This window comes from Dipodomys spectabilis, unplaced genomic scaffold (assembly GCF_019054845.1).
Source record: "Dipodomys spectabilis isolate Male_0828 unplaced genomic scaffold, ASM1905484v1 ptg000342l, whole genome shotgun sequence".
NCBI lineage: Eukaryota > Metazoa > Chordata > Mammalia > Rodentia > Heteromyidae > Dipodomys > Dipodomys spectabilis.
In genome coordinates, this window is record NW_024871019.1 from 1,512,936 (window position 1) to 1,535,847 (window position 22,912).

Here is a 22,912-nt window from a genome sequence, read left to right on the forward strand (position 1 = left end):
TGGCTTCAGCTTATTGATAACCGCTCACTCACTCCTAAAACTGCTAAAAAAAAAAAAACAACAAAACTTCATAAACTCTGAAGCCTGGAAATAGCCCAAGTGACTGGAGGTTTTTCTCTCTTGTAAATGTTTTGAGTATTGTGTCCACAAATTGCAAATCAAGGAGCTCAATTTTGAGGCCCAGCTGTTATTTGGAAAAGACCCATCTAAGAATGCAGACTCTTTGCAAAAATGATTGTGCTTTGGTGTTTATTTTTTTTATTTATTTTTTGTCAAGTACCAGAAAACCATTAAGCTACCAAGCCATATGGCAAATGCCCACTCAGAGCAGTAGTAAGAACATACCATCATGAATCTGTTTTTTGAGGGGAGAGGGGCGTGGGGGAGGAGTGGTGAGTAGCTAGGACAATGTCTGGGTTTTCATTGATGTACACAAAAGCAGATTCACTACTGTACAGTTCAGCCTTCTAGAATCCTGAGCAAGGATTTTCCCCTTCCTATAAAAAATTCATATAAAAATTAAATTATAGTAGATTTTTTTTCCCTAAGTATATTTTCCCTTTCAAACAATACGCGCTTGAGTTACTACATATAAAATAGATTTAACTGGAGCAATAGGAACTTCTGAAAGTTTACATACTTTTGTCATTTCTTTATATACTATTTCAGTAAACATTCATCAGATATCAGTATATCAGTTAGAATTAGGTTCAGCAACATATAGAAGAGAAAACTTAAAAAGAAAACAAAACAAAACCAGTAGTAGCTTAGAAGGTGATTTCTCCCCCTGGTAAAAGATTCCTAGAGGTTAAATAGTCCAGGGCTGGTACAGTAGCATCAAGGTTATTAGAGCCCTGCTTTTGTCTTCTCTGTAAAACTGTAGTTGGATCTTGTACTCAAAACCCACGATCACTGCCCATGCCCACGTAGAAGATAGGAGAAAAGTGTGTCTTTCCATTTTATGGCCAGACCTTTATCATATGGCCTCTTCCTGCTGCCAAGGAGTCTGGGAAATGTAGCAACATGGCCAGCAAAATACAGGGATTTCGGGACTGAAAAGGAAAAGTCGAATGGATCTTGGAAGATTCTGCCAGCAGAGTCTGCCCTACTTGAGGCCCCCTGATGTATGTTTTGTTTGCTGGCCTAGAACCTTCTCTAGAGCAGAAGCAGATTGTTCCTCTTTTCTCCAGCACAGCAGCTGGCGGGCGGTGGTTTTATTATCTGCTGCTCTGCCTTCCTCCTAGCGGATTTCAGGTACTTCTCACCTCCTTTTCCCTCGTCTGCTTTTTGTTCCAAGTTGGCAAGTCTGCCATGGGGACTCGTCCAGGGACAAAGGAGGCTTGGAGCTGAGCTGTGTTATTTGGCGCTGGTGGAGGACCACAGCCATGGTATGTTGCGTTGGGCTTCCTGGGGGGGAGGGAATGTGGTACCATCTCCCCAGGGCAAGTTGGGCTGAGCAGCCTGCCTAATCTGAAGGATGCTGAGCATTTGCCCAAAGGCTGCCAGGTTATGATCATAGGGGACTAGAAACATGGCAGAGTCTTTTCCAAACAATATAAACAAGCATCTGGTGGCAGGGAGAGAGAACTGTGGATTTTGTTTTGAACCTAATGAAAGAAAGGAGCCAAAGTCTTTGGAGAGCCCCACACGGAGCCAGATAACTGTGTAAAGAGGGTCAGCTCCAGACACTCTCAGGAAAGGGATGTGTAATTATCGCTGTTTTCTACGGGGCTCCCTGAGCCTTAGAGAGTAGAGTAGGCAACTTAACAGAGTGCAGGCACAAAGCCCTTCCTTCCAGGCGTGTGACATAACTGAGCTTTAGCTTCAACCTGTAATGTATCTCCAGCACAGTGCAACCATCACTCAATAACCACAGTAACTGTACTTGAGCTCCACGGGTTACAGCCACTGAAATGAGTCCCAAAGATACCAGTGTGGCATTGCCAGGGACCTCCTTCCAGTCCTGTGCTCTCTTCAGATCTTCCGAAAGTTCTCCAAGCTGAAGAGCTGGGAGCTGGGCCGCCTGCTTTCCTGTGAGTCTCATAATTAGGACGAGGGCTTAATTAGCATTTTGTTTCCTCCAAGGGGTGGCTGGCAGAGAATCTTTACTCTGACATCGAAGGCGCATTTTGCTTTTGTTCTTAGTAGCATTGTGCGCCCGTAGAAACAGCAGGCGAATCCAACAAAGTTGAAATCAACAAAAGTACCAGGCTTCAAGTTCACATAGGGGCTGATTGCCCGGGAGAAGTTGACACATTCTCATACATGGAAATGATCGCCCTGGGTCCTGAAAAATGTGGTTGGCAATCCATGAATACAAACCATATCTCTTGTTTCCTTTAAGATGAGAAGTCTGGTCAAGAGGCCTGTGCAAAGAAGGATGCTTGTAGAATCCATTTCCATTCTGCCCAAAGCCATCTATTTTATGTCTAATAATAAACAGGGATGTGTGCAGCCACATTCTTGGGTTGGGCTTACTGCAGGGACAGGTAAGTTGATGGTATCCCAAGCAATATTAGCATTAGATACCTGCAGTGGCTCACCTTCCCTTCTGGGTCTCTGTGACAAGTCTCTGGGGTAGAGCCACAGGAGGAAAAGTCGGTGGCAGTTCCAAGGCCAGTAAGAAGGCAATGATGACATGTCACAGGTGCAGGAGTAGCAGGACAAGGAGGGGACACGGCATAACTGTCCAGGGATGCAGGGTGACGAGGGCCGTCCTGGAGGCCTTGGTGGCGCTGGCAGGAGCAGAGTGGTACCATTGGCTAGCAGGATGAAAATGCTGTCTGGGCTGACCCAACTGGAGAGGGAGCCAAGGCCAGAGGCAGAATCTAGCTTAATGATAGATTCTGAGACGGAATTCTCACCATTTTAAATCCTCAGTAGTGATTATTGTTCACTCTGTGGGCCTCCATTACCTGCTTATTGACACAGCAGCCTGGGGTGGGACCCATCTCCTCCACTTACTGGTCCCGCTACATATCACTGGATGAGAAAGCAGATGGGTCTCATAGTACCTGCATTTGCCTTGTGTCTAGTGAGGTATGTGCTCAAGCCAGAAGCTGGTTTGCCTCTGGAGCCTGTCTGTTTCTACCGGAGCATTGTATTTCTCTGGGCTGGCTTGGATGGGTCTTAGTGGATGTTCTGATCCATTACTGAGCCTGGTCCTGTGCACTTGCTGGGTTCTCCAGCCTGGGATATGGCCAGTATAGTGCAAGGACACAGAGCAGTGTGGCTCAGGCTGTCACAGGCACGGAAAGAAAAGGCAGAGAGGCCCGGGTCCTTGGCTTTCCTCAGCATCAGCCCTCATCACCATTGATATCGCCTCTTAAGCAAATGAAGTTTACAGTTTTTGGAAATTCGGGAGGGGGGGGGGGAATGAATCAGAACCCCAGGTGTCTCGAAATGCTGTAGTTATGTGTTATAATGGCTCACAAATTGTATATTTTGTAAGAATGAAATGAAATATTGACAGGCTTCAGAATAGGTGTGAGAAAAACAAAAACAAAAACAACAACCAGCCGTCTTCTTCAAATACCTCATCAGGAGGCTGCTCTCCCAAACAAGCTCAGCACACTTTGTAAATAACATCTCATTAAACCACTTCACCCTCTTCCCCCACTCCCTGCAAAACCACTGCCACTGATGGCAGCAGCTTGAAGACTGCTTTCTTTGCACACTGCAGGGGGTGTGCCTGTTCCCACAGAGAAAGCCTGGAGAACCTACACTGTGCCTACTGATTTTCTTCTTCCTTGTGTTGCTCCACATAGAGCCAGAACAGACCAACTCTTTATGTGTTTGGGAAGGGCAGTTGGCCTTCCCACCACCAGGGAGCAGGTCTCCTGTCCAGTGCTCCCAGTCAGTGCTCTGTGCTAGCCTGTATAGAGTGTAGTCTATTTTGGACCAGCCTTTGTGCTTGGAGGTGAAATCCAGCTGACCAATGCATAAGACGCACACATGAGCACATTTTGTTATTACTATGACATGTAATTTACTAATGGTAAATGTCACCTGACCCATGCCAGGGGGTCAGAAAGTCAGAAAAGCTAGCAGCCTTCTGCACTTATCAGCAACCCAACAGATGTCACCCAGCTCTGTGGGATCCTTTCGGCTTCCCACCAGAGAGTCTGTGAGGGTAAATACATGCCTGTGCACACACATATTCTTGGGGCTAGAATGAACCTCAGACCAATTTTGTTCTAGCCCACGAGACAGAAACAATATCTACAGGGGGTTCTGAAAAGACACTTGGGTTCTGATTAGGAAAGACAGCTCCTTGCTCTTTTGGCTTGCTTTGATTGAGGTCACAATGGCCACCACTCCAGCAACAATCTTAAAACCATGAGGGAAAAAGCCAAAAGAATTGCAGGCAGATGTTGAGCTCCTACTCTGATACCATCAGCTGCATACCTGTAGACCCGTGGTCATGTGAGAAACAAATGGGCATGTTTGTTTATACTGCTAAGGTCAGACTTCTGGGACTTAAAGACAGCTGCATCCCTCACTGATAACTGGCCCCTAGCAGGCATTCAACAAATAGTATAAATAATGATGTGATCATCTGCACTGGATCTTAACAGACTGGGATGAGCTGATAGGGTTCAGGTTGGAGGGATGATCAGCTTGTATGGAAACATAAGACCAAAGGCCATGGGGGAATCTCATGGAGTATGACTCAAACAGTTGAGCAGGTAAGGTGATAGCTTGTGCCGGTTTAGACCCTGATCTGGACACTTGTCTTGCTGCCAGCTCACTGACCTGTGTGCTTATTCCCATAGAGGCAGGGTGGCCACTGCCGCAGGCGTGGACGTCCCTGAGAAGATGAAGAGCCAGATCCCCGTGGTGCTTCTGGCCTGTGGCTCCTTCAACCCGATCACCAACATGCACCTGCGCTTGTTTGAAGTGGCCAGAGATCACCTGCACCAAACAGGTCAGTCAGGGGCCCCAGCTCAGCAGAATTGACAGGCGGGCTGTGCAGGGTTATGCTGGCTGCTGTCCTTGTCAACATTAGTAAAACTGCTCATCTGATTCATTCACCACAGCACATGGGGCATACATTTACTACAGGGTGTGCGTAGTTCATGTCTGGCCACCACGGTGAACATGTCTCTGTGTCCCTCCACCCCACTCACCTTTCACAATGCTGAAAAGACATTGGGCCTCCATGGGGGCCTCCTTCCTGGTGCTCTCTGCATGGACCTGTGTGGTCCAGTGAATCAAGTGCCTTTGAGCTCCTTGGCTGTTCTTCAGAAGGTCAACAAGCATTCTCTAATGGGTTTTAACATGTGCTCCTTTTGAAGAGTATATCCTAGACCGTTACTAATGAATCTCCTTAGCATTTCTGGTATAGACGGCATGACTTAGCCTAAAATATGTGATCTATGATAAATATCTGACCAAGAAGTATTCTATCTCTTTGGCTTTCTATTTCCATATTGAAGGAGTGAAATGGCATTCAGAATCTGTACATGTTTCTCCAGAGATTGTAAGTCATTTATATGTCTGTATCAGATACAGATGAAAAGATTTACTTATGTGTTCATATATGTTGAATATATTCATAAACTTTTTTTGATGCCAGTAAGTGGGCTTGAAACTCTGGGCCTTGGCACTACCGCTGAACTATTTTGTTCAAGGCTAGTTTTACCACTTGAGTCACAGCACCACTTCTGGATTTTCCTGAGTAGTTTAGTGGATATAAGAGTTTCACAGACTTTCCTGCCCCAGCTGGCTTTGAAAATGCAATGCTTACCTCTTAGCCTCCTGAGTAGCTAGGATGACAGGCATGAGCCACCGGCACCCAGTGCATTTTAAAGAAAATGTTTTCTTATGCAACATTTCATTATTGAAAAGAACAGAAATGAATGTCTCTGACTGGTAAAGAATGAGCACTTGCAAAGGAATGTCTAAAAATCCAAACATGTGTATGTGTGAAAATAAAACTAGGAAAATCAAGGGTATGGGTGGGTTGGGGAGAGATAGGGAAATGATGGAAGTAATATTGATGGGTGACATTGGTAAGATGTATTATACTCACAGTCTCCAGGTTGAATTGAAACCCCTTTGTACAACTACTCAAAGATAATTTTAAAAGACAACCAATATATATTAATTAAGATACAGCTGGGGGCTGGGAAGGTGGCTCAGTGGTAGAGTGCTTGCCTTGCATGCATGAGGCCCTGGGTTCGATTCCTCAGCACCACATAAGCAGAAAAAAGCCGCAAGTGGCGCTGTGGCTTAAGTGGTAGAGTGCTAGCCTCGAGCTGAAGAGCTGAGGGACAGCACCCAGGCCCAGAGTTCAAGCCCCATGAAAAAAAAAAAATACAGCTGGCCAAATGAGCAGTATCATATGAGCCATGTGTAGTATGTCCTTTTGCCTACAAGTATATTCTTGCCTTGCATCGTGTGCCCTATGGCTTTTCCAAGTGGAATTTTTTTTTTTTTGGGTCCGGTTGTGGGGCCTGAACGCTGTCCCTCAGCTCTTCAGCTCAAGGCTAGTGCTCTACCACTTGAGCCACAGCGCCACTTCCGGCTTTTTTTCTTTTTGCTTATGTGGTGCTGAGGAATCGAACCCAGGGCCTCAGGCATGCAAGGCAAGCGCTCTACCACTGAGCCAACTTCCCAGCCCCCCAAGTGGAATTCTTTAGGCTGGATGAGTTTGTGTAGTGAACATCTTGTGGCTTTTAAAACTTGATTTTTTTTTTTTGCTGTTGTTCTTGTTTACCGATTTTTGATGGAAATTATTCAGCCTAAAGTATGACTAGTCAATAGCTTCAGACAAACCTAAAGCGTCTATTGACTTTATTAAGAATTCAAGCTTTATTTCTCTTAAGATATTGGACATAGTCCCAGTTGTAAATGGTTGTTTGCCCAACACATAGGCACAGACTTACGGGATGGAGGCTGAATTAAATTTAGATCCTGATTTCTGTTATGTGGATGGTTTCTGATCAATATAATTGGCCTATATTTCAGCAACAATCCACTTGCATTTTTTTTTCCTAAATCAAATGTCAGTTTAATTAATACTTATCCTTTAACAACTAGTTAGCACCTGTTTGTTTTATGTACTTAACATACAGTCCTACCCTTCTAACTATTCACCAGTGTGTATGGGAAGAAGTGCCTTGGTTACTCTTCTAACAGCCCTATAAGGTGCCTTGTTTTTTGCTTTTGTTGGTTGTGGAACCTGTCTCTTTGCATCCCTGAGTTCTTTTTGCTTAAAGCTAGTGCTCTACCACTTTGAGTCACAGCTCCACTTCCCATTTTCTGGTGGTTAATTGTAGATAAGAGACTTAACAGACTTTTCTGCCAGGGCCAGCTTTGAAACTCAATCCTCAGACTTCAGCATTTGGAGTAGCTAGGATTACAGTTGTGAGTTACCAGTACCTGTTTTATAAATGAGGTCAAAATTCAGTGAGGTCACACACAGGGAGGTGGTAGAGTCTGTCTCTCTCATAACCAACCATGCTATACTGCCTCCATTCATTCAACAGATCTCTTGTTGAGATCTGTGTTCTATGTTCTATCTATCATCTGTCTTCTATGTATTTCAGTGCTGTGCTAAATAGAAGGCACACGGGAACAGATGCATCCCCCTGTGTTCCCAATAGGGGCAGACATTAATCTGAGCCCCCTGAAATTACCTAAGTGACAAGAGAACAGTTCCGATGCAACCAGTGTGACGAATGGGGTGATTTGACATAGACAGAGTCCAAGGGAAGACCCTGTCAAATGCCTGGATCAGCTTTTGCAGTCATGGCTGTTGTTTTCCTGCATGCCTGGAAACTCACAAGTAAGGACACGATTTATTCCTTGTGAACTCCAACTACTCTGAGATGCCATCACTTTTTTTTCTGAGAGCTCACAAAGTAATCAGTTTCAGGCGCTTCCTTCATTTTGTTCTGGTTCGAATTCAGAGTTCCAAACTATGGATTCCAGAATCCATTCTTTATGCTTTTATTATGTCGACTTAACAGATGCCTACAGAGAGAATGTTAATTTTCCAGACGCATGGAACAGACATGGAAGTCATCTGCCTCTCTTGTGACCTAGGGGTAGGCTGCAGGAAGCTTCTGCCTGGAAGACCCCACTGTGGCTTGCTGCATAGCCAAACTCAGCCCTGGCCTGGTTGTTCCTGGGTCCTGGGATTTCTCCTATGTCTTCTTCTCTTAGTGTTGAAACCTACTAAAGAATGCACAACAGACTTCAAAGGAATCACTCCTGTCTGGGACCTTTGGGTCACAGAAGGAGGTCTGGCTTAGCAGTCAGCCCTAGAGTCAAACCTGGTATGTGACCTTGAGCAGCTCACTCCATCCTTCCAGCTTGTATCTCCTCCGTTGTCTCACAAGACTACTTCCTAAGCTTACAAGATTATTTTCTTTAAGACTTAAATAAGATGATACACACAGAGTGTCCAGCCCTTGGAATATATGCAAGAGATATTTGGCCTCTTACATTTTGAGTAAGCCCCAAGTCAGTGCTAGCCAAGACTAGCAAGTTACCATAATATTCTCATATCTATGCATAGAAGTGAGAAACCCACAGAACAGTCTTCTTTTAGCTCTTTCTTGCTACTTTATGATGTTACTTCCTAACGATCTTCCCTACCCTCTACCTGCTTGTGGCATCCCAGATTAAATTGCATCATAAAAATAAACAGCCTAGTCCAAAGCCCTGTCCTTTCTCCCCCCCCCCCCCCCATCCCCCGACCCCCACTGTCTTTGGACAACCTTGAGAAGGATTAAGGTATTTTATGACTCCTGGGTTTTTTTCCTCTCTGTGACCTGCATGTTAACGGGAAGTGTATTTATTGTGATACCATTTATACCAGCAATTTTCCATGTTCGATAAGAATGTCTGATGGGTGTCCAAGGTGAAGTGAAGTGTGGCACTTTGGCACTACCTCTGTGATTTTTAGTTTTAATTCTCTCTCAAACAGTAGGGAGAGAATTAAATGAACCCTGATATAGTGGTACATTATGATCTGACATCAGGGGTGAAATTAAGCTGTAATAATTCCACTTAAGGTAGAGAGCCCCCAGTTCTGTTCCTTCTGGGCTTTCAGAGAAACCAAGATAGCATGAGTAAATATTGCATACGTTTTTGAGCTCACACAGACCTTTATTTGTCAAATAGGGTGATTTTAATATATATTCATAGGCAGTGCTACAGCTTAGTTTGGGGGGGGGGAGGGAAATGTCAATTTTACATTTCTAATTTAAAAGATTTTTTTCTCCTGAAGAAGATACTTGTAAGAATGTTGGATTATCCCAGCAATTGTTTCAAACCAAGGTATTTTTCCCTTAGTCTGTGAGAGGCCTCAAAGATTAGATTACATGTGTTCCATTATTTCAAAAAAGAGGCGCTTCTCTGACTTAATTAAAAAAAAATCATTCTTAGGAGAGGAACACAAAGGCTGATCATATAAAATAATATTTATCGAAATGAACCCCAGGAAATAGAAATGAGGACTCTTTTCCCTTCATTAAAAAAAAAAATCAGTGTTTTTCTTACCCTTCTCTTTCTGTCTGGAGACATGATTCCGATGAGTCAAATCTGGGAAGGGTCTGGGAAGAGTCAGTTTCCTTGGTGAATGTTCTGTCCCTGCACCTGGCCTTCACTGCCCCAAGCTGTGCCAAAGGGGAACCATTGCCTTCATGAGCTTTGAGAGATCCCCATCCCTTTCCTCTTTCTCTACCATCACCCTTTTTCCACAACCACGTACAGCTGAAACATTTCCATGGTCTTGTTTTATACTTTGTTCATTTAGTTTCAGTCTTGGTCCTCAAAAAAAAAAATTGTTGTAAACTACATAATCCATAGTATCTGGAATCTAAAAAGAATGCTCAAACTGAACCATAAAAATACACTTAAAGCTGGATGCTGGTGACTCAAGCCTGTAATCTTAGCTACTTAGGAGGCTGAGAGCTGAGAATCAAAGCTCAAAGCCAGTCCAGGCAGGGAAGTCCATGAGACTCTTATCTCCAATTAGCAGCCAGAAAACGGGAAGTAGAGCTGTGGTTCAAAGAGGTAGAGTGCTAAGCTTGAGCAAAAGAGCTCAAAGACACCCAGTCCCTGAGTTCAAGCCCCACAGCTGATAAAACAAAAAACAAAAAACACTCAATTCAACAAAGAAATGGACAAAAGACACAAAGAGACAGTTCATTGAAGGATTTACAGGTAGCAAATAAGCACATGAAAGGATATTTAATAACATGAACCAGCAGAGGCATGCAATTTAAAACCCACAGTAAGACAGACATAACTACATACCACCCAAAGTGCTACAATAACAAATGAGGATAACACCATAAACTTCAGGGATGTCCTTACAACTGAAAATAGGGGCTAACATGGCACAGAACACACATTGGCAACTTCTTAAGAAACTAAACCTATGGGCCCAGCCATTATACCATGGGCCTTTATCCCAGAGAAATGAAATCATGTTCAAAATCCAGTACCAAAGTGTTCATTGTAGCTCCATTCATAACAATGCCCCCAAACTGCACTATTTTTAATAGCCCCAAACTATAAGCTACCCAGATGCCCTTCAAAGGCTGAATATATCTGTGCTGTACAATGTTCCCCGGCAATAAAAAAAAAATCATGAACAGATTTTCTGCAGCAACTTGAGGAGAATCTAGAGAGTAATTCTGAGTCAAAAATGCCAAGCTTAAGCTGGGTACCTGTGGCTCATGCCTATAATCCTACCTACTTAGGAGGCTGAGATCTGAGGATAAAGGTTGGAAGCCAGCCTGGAAAGGAAAGTCCATGAGACTCTTCCCTCCAATTAACTATCAAAAAAGGCAGATGTATTGCTGTGGCTCAAAGTGGTAGAGCACTAGCCTTGGAGCAAAAAAGTTCAGGGACAACACCCAGGCTTTGAGTTCAAGTCCCAGAATTGGTATGCACACACACACAAGCCAAGCCTAAATGGTCACAGGGCAGATGATCCCACTTAGATAATGTTCTTGAAATTACTCAGTTATGTAAGGAAATTGCTAGTCATGATGTGTTTGGGATGAGATTGTGGCAAGAGGACAGAAAATGGTGTAGACTCTAAGGAGCAATACAAGTGGTATGCTGAAAGCATGCATATCTTTTTTGTTTTATTGTCAGTCATGGGTTTTGAATCCTGGGCCTGAGCACTGTCCCTGAGCTCTACAGTTGAGCCTCATGCCACTTCTGGTTTTCTGGAGGTTAATTGGAGATAAGAATCTCATGAACTGGGCTGGGAAGGTGGCTCAGTGGTAGAGCACTTGCCTTGCATGCTCGAGGCCCTGGGTTCAATTCCTCAGCACCACATAAGCAAAAAGAAAAAAGCCAGAAGTGGCGCTAAAAAAAAAAAAAAGAAAAGAAATCCACAGGAAACAATAAAGGTTCTGTGACAATTTATAAAAAAAAAAAAAAAGAATCTCATGGATTTTCCTTCCCCGGGCTAGCTTTGAATCATGATCCTCAGATCTCAGCCTCCTGAGTAGCTAGGCTGACTGGCATGAGCCACCAGCGCCCTGCTAGCATGTATGTTTTGACAATGCTGGTGACGTGAAAAATCCAGATGTGATGAAATTTCATACAAGTGAGACACACACACTCTGTGTATACACACACAAAAATGTGTTAAATGGGTACAATAAAACTGCTGAAATCTAAGCAAGATCTATGAATTCTCTCAATATCTAGAATATCAAGCCCACTGGTTAGATTTTAGCAATTATCTAATAATTATCCATATCTAGGATGCCGAAATCATTGTAATGTTACCATTGGGAGTAGCTCGGTAAAGGATATGTGGGATCACTTGATGGATTTTTTTCATACAACTATATAAATCAATAGTTCCCCCCAAATTAAAATTATAATTTTTAAAAACCCACAAAAAACTGAAACAACATATTTTATTAATGCAAGCGTGAGTTCTTCATCGAACCTCCTCCATGCCAGGGATTTTCAAACAGCCACTTCATGGCCTATACACAACTCTGGAGTGGGGTGAATGACAACAATCCCATGTCACAGGAATAAGAATGTTGAAATCTGGGGAGGAAGCGTGTCCTGCAAGGGCTTGGCCAACTCTGTCTCAGGCATGCAGAGACGGTTTTGTTTGTCCACCTGCCATGCCAAGGGATGCCCCTTCACTTGGGCATCCAGTTCTGTTTGTCACCCCGGGCTTTAGCTATTACTGCTGGGCCAACTAGTCACACCAATCGCTTCGCTCCCTGTGGAGACAGCTCCAGGGCTGATATGCCAGGGCTGCTAACCATCTCTGCCTTCCAAATGGGAAGTGATGGTCATCCAGAGTCAGGGACTAGCATTTGGCTCCTCTGCCAAGCAGACCATTAAGAGAACCCATGCAAAGAGCATTCAGAAAAGCCAGGCCAGCATCACGGAAGACAGTCGATGAAGTAGAATTCCCAGCAGCACAAAGGGCATTAATTAAAACGAATTGAATAGATGTGGCTGTATAAATATTCCTAAAGATGAGGTTGTCGAGACACAGTTAGACCTTGGGGAAATTTATGAGTTACTGATAATTATGGGGAAAATAAATTTGAAAGGACAAAATCATTTAAGAATAAATTTTATAAACTAATGAGATTGGTAACTTGCAGGGATGAGTGAGGAGTGAAGGGGATGGGGGATGGGGAAGGAATTAGAAACTAGGATCAACAGTGAGCCCCTGTCTTGAGTGTGTCTCTTTTTATAGCTCTTACTCTCACAATGTAGAAACATACCAGAAAAACTAAATATATAATTAAAGCCTACCAGGACGCCACGGGGAACTCAAGAAGAAATACCAACAGTAACAGATGAGCCTCACGTAACCATCCAAAGGCAGAAGGAGGAGAAAGAACAACCTCAGGACATTGAAAGCAGCAACATGACTGGAGTCTTGTGTCTATTGCAAAGGCCCTAGACACTAGTATTGTCCTCGGTGAGCAAAGGGTGGTTAAAATTACCTCATATAATCCTAAGGTCAAGCAAATGAGGAAATAATTGTGGATGTCAGCGCCAGGTTCGTTTTGTTGTTGTTGCTGCTGCTACTGCTGCTGTTTTTCTACTATTGAAAAAAAGGAGGAGAGGCCAGCGTAAACTCTCTTTACTTTGGATTTGGAATGATAGGTTTAAGTATGAACACAATTTTGTATGTGTACCTGGGGGGTGGATAGTTATAGAAATAAATATGGAGAGGAAGATGATGATGACTGTGCTAACAAGGGCCTCACTCCTGGCTACTCATAGAGGTGATGCTGACAGCAGTGATGTTAGAGGTGGTAGTGGTGGTATGTTGCTGGCAGCCCAGCGAGGGGAAGTTTGTGGGTGCTGTTGCTGGTGTACGTCATGCTAATGGTCTCAGAGGTCATAGTATAATTGAAATGCTCCTGTTACTGTGATAGCAACAACGGAGATCGTGTTGGCCAGCGGCCCTGATGGTCAGTTGACGCTTGCAGTATTGGTGATCAGGTAGCTAAACCTGGATGACCAGGGCAAGAAGTTTCTGTAAAAATACTTTAGCATCTCATGATCCCCAGATGTCATCTGCTCCTGGTGCCCAGTGTTTCACAAAGCATGGTCCTCCGATGCTCATCCAACAGAAGGATCCATAAAAGCCAAACTAGAGCTAGCTAATCCTGGCACGTACATCACGTCCTTGGAGAGTCGGTATACGTCCCCACGTGTCAGGGACTCTCAGAGGATCTGCCTTCAGCAGTAAAATTCTGCTTTGTTTTATCTGCCCCAGTATTCCTCAAGCATATTGGGTCACTGACCCTTTTTTCGTTAGAAAAAATGGTACAGATCTGTTAGAGAAATACAATACTTGAAGTAAAAGGGGAAATAAACCCTAGAAGAAAAAAAATTTTAAAAAGCATTTCCCTGTAGGGACTAATTTGCAAGTGTTTGGTAAGAATGGATGGCTTTGGGTGAGTTTGGATTGTTTACATTGCAAGTGCAAAAGATCATCTTAAATTTGCCCAAGCAGAGTTGACCGAGGAATATTTTAGACATGTAAATTAAAGGCATTATTAGAAGACGCAAACCTCAGAAATGAAATTGAACTAACTCCACACAGTATGTACAGCCTAAGAAACCTGTATTCTTTTATTCCATACTTATAAAAACTGGTAATTTAGCTGTTGTAGGAAAGTGGCCCTTGTTTATTTTGGTGCCTAGGGCTGGGTTAACAAAATAACCTTGGATGGCTGAACAGAATAATCTCTCTATAGTTAATGCCAATCTGTAGTTGTCTACTAGCAGTAAGAATCGCCTGGGAAAAAAAACTAGTCTTATTGCCAGGGAGCAGGCTTGGGTGCAGTCTGGAAGATGCACTTTTTTTTTCTTTTGGGGAAGGTTCTGGTCCTAGGGCTTGAACTCAGGGCCTGGCTGCTGTCCCTGAGCTCTTTTGCTCAAGGCTAGTGCTCTTTCACTTGAACCACAGCGCCACTTATGGTTTTTTTGGTAACTAATTGGAGATAAGAGTCTCGTGGGTTTTCCTGTCCAGGCCGGCTTTGAACTTTGAGCCTCCTGATTAGCTAAGATTACAGATGTGAGCCACAGTGCCCAGCAGGATGCACTTTTTTTTGGGGGGGGGTACAGTCGTGGGGCCTGAACTCTGGGCCTGGGCGATGTCCCTCAGCTCTTCAGCTCAAGGCTAGCACTCTACCACTTGAGCCGCAGTACCACTTCCGGCTCTTTTCTTTTTGCTTATGTGGTGCTGAGGAATCGAACCCAGGGCCTCAGGCATGCAAGGCAAGCGCTCTACCACTGAGCCACCTTCCCAGCCTGCACTTTTTTTTTTTAGGATGCACTTTTTTTTTTTTTAAAACCAGTGAGATCAGTGCAGACTTCCCTTTGAAAACTGCAGAAGAACTGATGTTAAAACATTGTGACCTTCGGGCCTGGCACCGATCTGAGGATCATGGTTTCAAACCAGCCCCAGCAGGAAAGTCTGTGAGACACTCTCATCTCCAATAAACTATTCAGAAAAGGCCAGAAGTGGTTCTGTGGCTCAAATGATAGAGCAAAAGATGCCTTGAGCCAGGCGCCAGTAGCTTACACCTGTAATCTTAGCTACTCAGGAGGCTGAAATCTGAAGATCACGGTTTGAGGCCAGCTGGAGCAGAAAAGTCCTTTTGAGATTCCTATCTCCAATTAATTACTCAAAAGCCAGAATTGGTGCTGTGGCTCAAGTGGTAGAGTGCTAGCCTTAAGCAGAAAGAAGCCCAAGGACAGTGTCCCAAGTTCTGAGTTCAAGCCCTACGACTGGCAAAAAAAACAAAAACAAACAAGAAACCACATTGTCCTCTTTGGGTCGTTCTACCCATTATTGGTTTTGGAGCAAATTCCTGTTTCAGGCTTTGGTTCTTGCCAGTTTGGGGAGCAACCTGAGGGGCAAGTTGACTGGTGGGTCATTCAGATCTCTTCTCTAACTCAATGTCTTTAACCTTGAGGGTAGCAAGCCATAACCCCACCAGATATATATTAAAGAATTAGGAAAATAGCTTCTTGGTTTTTGTGATCCCCTTCCCATCTCTGAATAATCATTAGTCTTAACACGAATAATGCAAAAGAAGGTAGCTAAGCAGTTTAAATTTCATCCATAAAATTAAGCCCAGTGTTTCACCACAGCATTTAACTCCATGACCTTTTTTATTGAATCCCCTGGCAGATCTTGGACAGTTTCCTTGAGTGTAAATTACCATGAAGGTAAATTGAAAATGTATCAAAAAATGTGCAAAGATATTAGTGCAGAATCAGGAAGTCATCAAGCTTCAGTTGTTCTGAAGATTTTAAAAAATTGTCCTTTCAATACAATTAAAGGGAGGGAACCAGAAAGTCTTTCAGACCCAGAAGGGAACTTTCCATAAAATATTGCTGCTCTGTTGTTTACTTGGCCAAGCCTTTACAAAGTTGCACACAAAGAAAGCGAGATATTTTGAAAATAAAGAGAAACCTCATACTGACAAAGCCCAGCACCTAAAAAATTCTGGAGAGCAGAGGGAGCTGTGTAATGAGTAGGACCAGTTGTGTTGACTGAAAGAAAGACACGACACAGACAGAAGCAAAGGAAATCGAGGGCAGACAGAAGAACAGCAAGGACTGAGGGCTGAAGAGGAAGAGTGGGTAATCACACTTCCAGTGGCTCACTGTGGTTCCAAAGGCCAAAACTCTACTTAGGGGCAGCAGGATTCCAAAATCTGCTTTTCTGTCTACCCTAGGTTTCTGCAATCTGGGCATGTGGTGGCCTTCAAAAGTGATGGGTATTTGCTGCAGAGCAGAACACGGAATGGAACAGTAAATAGGAGGTCTCACAGCTATTCAGGCTGCACAGGCTAAGAGCTCTCTGGCTGAAGAAACTAACAAACAAACAAAAAAAATGTGTTAAATATGCTTAGAATTGGATGAGGAAATTATAGCAAGGTTGCCCAGATGGTTCTAAAGCCTTTCTAACCTCATGCTTTCCAGGCTTAACCTTGGAGGGTCAGTTTAATCACAATAGTATCTTTTTGAAAGCATACATACCATTTGGTTGAGATCCTGGCCTTTTCTTCATCTCTTCCTCTCCCTCTCTCTGTCTCTCCCTTTCTCTTCTACTATCCCCCAGTTTTCTTTCCTGCTTATTCCATTCCCGACACTGGTTACAGTTGCTCCTCATCTCTCATAGATTTCTGCCTTTCAAGGCCTTGTTTCCAATGTGCTTTTCAGCCAGCACAGTCAAAGAGAAAAAAAAGCAAGTGAACAAAGCAATGCAGAAATGAACAGGGGCTCTGGCTGTGCCTGTACTATCACCCATGAGGACTCTCAGCTTCTCCCAGCAGAAGTCCTGGAACTAAGTCTGTCTAAATCTGGATAGAATCTATTCTCTCCTGGGCCATTGTAGCAGAGAATTCCCTGATGTTTTTCTCAGTCATTCTGATACATGTGGTTTTGTTTTAAATATGTATAGTAATTCTTAATAAAATGCTGATAAATGTGCCAAGGGGTTCTCTCAGAAAATAATGAAGTTTTTACATTTTTTGGAATTGCCATTAATGTCTTTGTGGCTTTGTGGTTTGAAAGGCAGCTGGAATTTTAAGCAGCAGTAACATTTGATTGAACTCCAGTCTTGCAGAGGGAGATGGTTGTATTTTTCAGGTCAGTTCACAAGGAGCTTGTTTCTCTATCCTGCCCTGGAGGGATCTGTTTTAAAGCCAGGTCACTCACAGAAAGGTAGGGTTGTCTTATGTCCTCTTTGTCCCTTACTGGCTTAGCTACCACCTCCCCAAACTTCCCAGCCTCTCATCAGGACAGTAGAGTAGGAAAAGCATAGACAGACCCAGGTTCAAATCCTAACCCTTCATTTTGGGTGTCCTATTAGAATCTGTGTTCCTGTTTACTATACTGTAACTAGGACTTAGTGCATATTGAACCTCCCCAATCTTGGTGGTATAAATTGAGTGTTTTGGTAGTAGGTCAGGAAACTGGACAGAGTATCATGAGGATGCTTGACTATGGATGGCTAGAGACAGAGCTCAGCTGGAGATTTCTTCATTCACATCTGGCGGCTGGGCTGGTTATCTAGACCATAATACAGACCCTCTGGGGTCTCTCTGCATAGGCTAGCTTTGGATTTCATAGTATGGTGCCTGTATTCTAAAGCTAAGTACTCCAGAATCCCCAAGATAGAAGTTACTTGTCACTTCTACTATTGGGTAAAGGAGTCTCATGGGGGAGAACCCAGATTCTCCAGAAGCCTGGGGCTGGGACATGATGTTGTGGTCATGTTTGGAAAAGACATCCTGCCCCAGCTCTCTCCTCTACTGAGCCCACTGGGCTCAGAAGTAGAGGCAGCATCCAGTGTTGAGTACCTGAGACATGCCTTGAACTTAAACTCTTCATGAGCTATCTAATTCTAACCAGGTAGGTGTTGAAGATGTGAAGTATGTGGATGTTTCCATATACCTTTTTTGTTTGTTTGTTATTTCTATATAAGATATCAGCTGCATCCGAAACATCAAATACCGGGGCATGCTAGAATAAGCAGTTGGCCACAGATCCATGAGTTAGCTGGGACAAATACATTCCTCCCCACCTGTTCCAGGATCTAGGAAAAAATGGGAAATGGGAGGGGTGGCGGCCACCTGGAATATTCTTCTCAGAGGATGTGGCACAGGTGCAGGATTGCAAGCTCCACCGAACAAGCAAGTTCTATGCCTCTGTTTACATTCCATCTGCTAATATTCTATTGGTCAGAGCAAGTCTCATGGCCAAATCTAAAGTCAAGGGGTGGGGAAATATATCTACCCTTGTGTTAAGCTGTAATGGCAGTGTGAGGGATTGGGACCAATAATTCAATCTACTACAGCCATTTTCCAGCACAGAGAAAATTGGATAGGATTTTTGTGGTATTACAGCTAGTGTTTAACTGTATAATTGTGTATGCAAAACACCCATATAAAGTCGTCAGTTATAAAATTGCTAATAAAAGACTAATTCAGCAATACCAAGTAGCATTTATCCCAGGTATTCAAGGACAATATACTATAAAGATACCTATTAATATCTCATATTACTAAGATGACATATATTTTTTATGAACCCTAAATCATCATCTCAATACATACTTAAGTCATCCAATAAAATCCAGTGTCTACCCAGGAATTTTTCTAACTCTCTTACTAAATTCGAACTATAAGGATCTCTCCCCAGCATGATGGGTAATGGCTTCACACTTCAGAAATAGCAGGGTTAGATAGTTGTCCCTCGTTATATCATAGTTCACTTATTGCTACAAACAAGGAATTAAAACTGAGTTTTCATTATTCTCAGGTGAAGTTACCGTATCCCTAGAAAACCCAGAAGCCTTCAAAAAACTATATGGAACTAACAAGTTCAGTAAGGTAACCTAGCTTCAAAATAAACCAGCCCAAGCATGAGGTTTCCTATGTAACAGTCACAATGCACTATAGGGAATATATGTAATAAATATAGTAAGGCAAGTAAACAGCAAGAGATGAATGCCCCCAGAGCTAAACTACCCCTGTTGTTGCTGTGATTTCATCATTATTTTCTTAATGCTACCTTGCTAGTTTCCAGAGAAAAGGAAGAAATAAACAAGGAATGCTCGCTGTCATGTTAAAATCACAGCCAGGTATTGTTTTGATAACCCCAGGGTACAGATGGTATCGCTTCGGATTAACTGGTGTGCAGTGCCCGCTTCCTAGAAAGAAAAGACAAGTTCAAGTTCATGCCCTTCAGGAACTCTGAGTCTCTTGGGAAAGATGAGGGCAGGCAGATCATTATCATACAAGTGCTGAGCCTGGCCACAAAGGGTTGTAAGAGAACTGTCCACATGTGATGGAGGATGGAGGGAGAGATGGCTCACCTAAAAGGCACCACTGGGATTTCGACCAAGAGCAGAAAGGAAGGGAAAGGGCTCATACTCATGGACATTTAGAGGGCAAGCAGAAGTTTTAGTTCAAATTGTTATTTTTATTGACTCTTTCCCCCTGGATGCTATTAAACACACACACACACACACACACACACACACACACACACACACACTGACTCTTTCCCCCTGGATGCTATTAAACACACACACACACACACACACACACACACACACACACACACACACACACACACACACACACACACACACACACTGATTTCCCCCTGGATGCTAACACACACACACAAACATTGATTTCTCAGTGTGCAAAACTGTGCTGTCAGGATGAGCTCAGCCATCCTAAGTGACACCTGGGGACCGGAGATGCCCAGCAGAACAACCTGACTGGGTCCCTGTCCATAAAACTACATCCACGGAGCCTTGGGAGTTTTCACAGATGCAGGCTTTGCAGAAGCTGAGCAAGGGGGTGTTTTTTAAATTGTATTTTTATTATCTTTAACTATATGTATAAAGGGATTATCATTCAGCACTCAGTTTATGAGTACAATGCATCCTGATCAGTATCACCCCTTTCATCAGTCTCCCCATCCCTTCCCACCCCTTCCCTCAGTTTTCATAGTTTCACAGGATACATATTGAACGTTATGACCCAATTCTCCACCCGCCCCCTTCCTCTCTTTATTCATCTACCCGAGACTGTTTGCTGCAAGGTGAGATGCTCTCCTCCCAGAATTCCAAGAGGGAGGCAAAACAGGAGCCGAGTGGGCTCCTTAACTATGGCCTTCTGACTTCAGCACCACCCAGGCTTATCGACCGATGAAGGGTAACAGAATGCAGGGGGAGTAGGCCTTAGCTAGTGTCAGTTTTCTGAACCAGACGTCTTTCTTCCAGCCTCTTTTCTACCTCTGCTGCTGAAGATACCTCCTCTACCCTCAGTCCACAAATGGCTTTTCATTTCTATCTTTACAACTCCTCTTCTGATTGCCTCTGTATTTGAGTAAAACTCTGTACTCTGAGTTCTTGGGCTTTACTTTCAGCTTTTTTTCTTCTTCTTTGCTTTATCTCTCCCTTTCTTTCTTTCTTCTTTCCTTCCTTCCTTTCTTTTTTCTTTCTCTTTTCTTTTTTGTTATTTGATTCCAGTACTGGGGCTTGAACTCCGTGCCTGAGTGTTATCCCTTAGCTTTCTCAAGGCTGGTGCTCTATCACTTGAGCCATAGCTGCACTTCTTGGTTTTTTGTTTGTTTGGTTGGTTGGTTGTATTTTTTTTTGCATGGTTAATTAGATAGAAGAGTCTCATGGACTTTCCTACCCAGTCTGACTTTGAACCATGATCCTCAGATCTCAGCCTCTTCAGTAGCTAGGATTATAAGTGTGAGCTCTTGGTGTCCAGCTTGCTTTGTGATTTTTAAAAGAACTTAACCATTTTCCCCTTCCACATCCTGGCTCATACAAATGAAAGCTTTCACCTTTACAAGTGGTACCTCCGAAGTGAGTTCTAGGAGCCCCGGTTCTACAGGTTAGAAGCTGAGCATCACCTCTAGTCCTCAGCTGGTGTCTACCATGCCTTGAAGCAGTCTCCAGGAAGAACACCCAGAACAACCCAGATTAACAAGGATAGAAAATATGTCGAAGATCTTCTATCTTCCAGTTAGTAAATAAGGCTAATCACAGATAGCACATTCATTCATTAGCTGAGCAGATGTCACAAGAAGGTAGGGGGAAAAAAGACAGGAAAAGAATACCAAGTTTTAAAAAGATTTTTAAAACTTGGTAAAACAGAAAACAAGCATACACTAGAGAAAGTCAATATGGGAAGTGGTGCTGTAGCTCAAGTGGTAGAGCGCTGGCCTTGAGCTGAAGAGCTGAAAGACAGCGCCCAGGCCCAGAGTTCAAGCCCCACGGCCGACCAAAAAAAAAAAAAAAAAAAGAGAAAGTCAATATGTTTATTCTTTGAAAAAACTAATAAAAGACTTATTTGAAAAGACTAATAAAACAGCTATGCCCTAACAACACTGCAAGAAGAAAGAGAAAGGAGACACACAACTTTAGGAATGACTCAGCTTTCACTGCACATGATTCAGATGTAAAATACCTTAGTGTGCCCTTCATGAAGAGTCATTGGTCAGGAAATCTTAAATCTTTTGGGTGCTGGACAAAAACCTAGACAGGTGTAAGTTGCCACAAAGTATACTGAAGAAATTTTTAAAAATCCATGCCATCTTATACCAGCAGTCTAAACTCTTTTTTTTGTACAAATAATGCTCCAGACTCCAAAGATCTCACTGATGAGTTCTCCCAAACATGGAAGAAAAACTTAGTTTTGTCGGCTTGGAATTCAGAAAGCTCCCCTGGCCAGTAAACTCCGTAAGGCCGGTATAACCTTGATACCAAAACCTGATTAGGATGGAAAGAGGAAAGAGAGTTATAGACCTGTCTCCCTTCCTATAAAGAACTAGCAGAGTAGACCCATCCATACATAAAAAAGATAAGGTATCTCTTCCTAGTGGGATTTAATCTCAGGAATACAATGTTGGTTGAAGATTGGAAAATTAATCAGTGCAATCCACTATATTAACTGACCAAAGAAGAGGAAAAAAAAATCACAATTATTTCAAGAGGTATAGACCTCCCCCCCCAAAAAAAAAGCATTTGATAAAATGCAGTAATCACATGTGAAGGAAGCCCTAAAACTAGAGGTAGCAGGAAACGCCTCTCTTTTATTTATTTTTTCTTTTTTTGTCCATTGTAGGGTTTGAACACTGGATCTGGGCATTGTCCCTCAGCTCTTCAGCTCAAGATTAGCACTCTATCACTTGAGCCACCACGCCACTTCCGGTTTTCTGGTGGCTCATTGGAGATCAGAGTCTCACGGACTTTCCTGCCCAGACTGCCTTTGAACCTCAGATCCTCAGATCTCAGCCTCCTGAATAGATAGGATTACAGGCGTGAGCCACCAGCGCCTGGCTAGGAAACGTCTCTTATAGTAGTATAGTTAATACCATCTGGGGTCCCCCTGCACAGTGTCCTGATTTTTAGTGTATCTCTCATCAGCTGAATTCCCCATAGGTTCACAAGGTCCGCAGGGAAGATTTCACTGCAAACCAGCTCAGCCTGGGTCTGTTCCTTGAATACACTTCCCCTCCATTGACAGCTCATCCCTCCAGGACATATATTTCATCACCCACCAAGCCTGGTTCTTCCTAATTCCCATCCCCTCATCTTTCAGCCTTCAGATCCTCTTTGGAGCTGGTTGTGGGGGTGTGTACCTGTCATCCCAGCTACTTGGGAAGATAGAGGCAGGAAATAGCACAAGTTATAGACTAGCTCTGGCAAGTGTAGTAAGGTATTGTCTCAAAAGCAAAAGAAACAAGCAAAAGGGCTGGGGGTGGGAGTGGCTCAAGTGGTAGGGTGCTTACATTATATGCAGGAGGATCTGGGTTCAAAAAGAATCCATTGGAGCCAAGGCTTTGGTCATGGGGCTTGAACTCAGGGCCTGGGTGCTATCCTTGAGCTCTT

The 22,912-nt window shown here is 43.4% G+C and overlaps 1 protein-coding gene across 11 annotated transcripts in view; it reads left to right on the forward strand.

Annotated features, from left to right (window-relative positions):
• Positions 1–22,912, forward strand: part of Nmnat3 (nicotinamide nucleotide adenylyltransferase 3) — a 78,256-nt gene that overhangs the window by 19,299 nt on the left and 36,045 nt on the right. For 8 of the 11 annotated variants that reach the window (XM_042665736.1, XM_042665734.1, XM_042665741.1 and 5 more), the window contains 3 exons: positions 1,298–1,388; positions 2,345–2,489; positions 4,776–4,927. In XM_042665736.1, coding sequence (XP_042521670.1) covers positions 2,446–2,489; positions 4,776–4,927 — 196 coding nt within the window. In that variant the 5' untranslated portion in view covers positions 1,298–1,388; positions 2,345–2,445. Of the gene's footprint in view, positions 1–378; positions 1,125–1,297; positions 1,389–2,344; positions 2,490–4,775; positions 4,928–22,912 lie in introns of those variants that run through there. The other 3 variants (XM_042665737.1, XM_042665738.1, XM_042665739.1) reach the window with 3 other exon arrangements.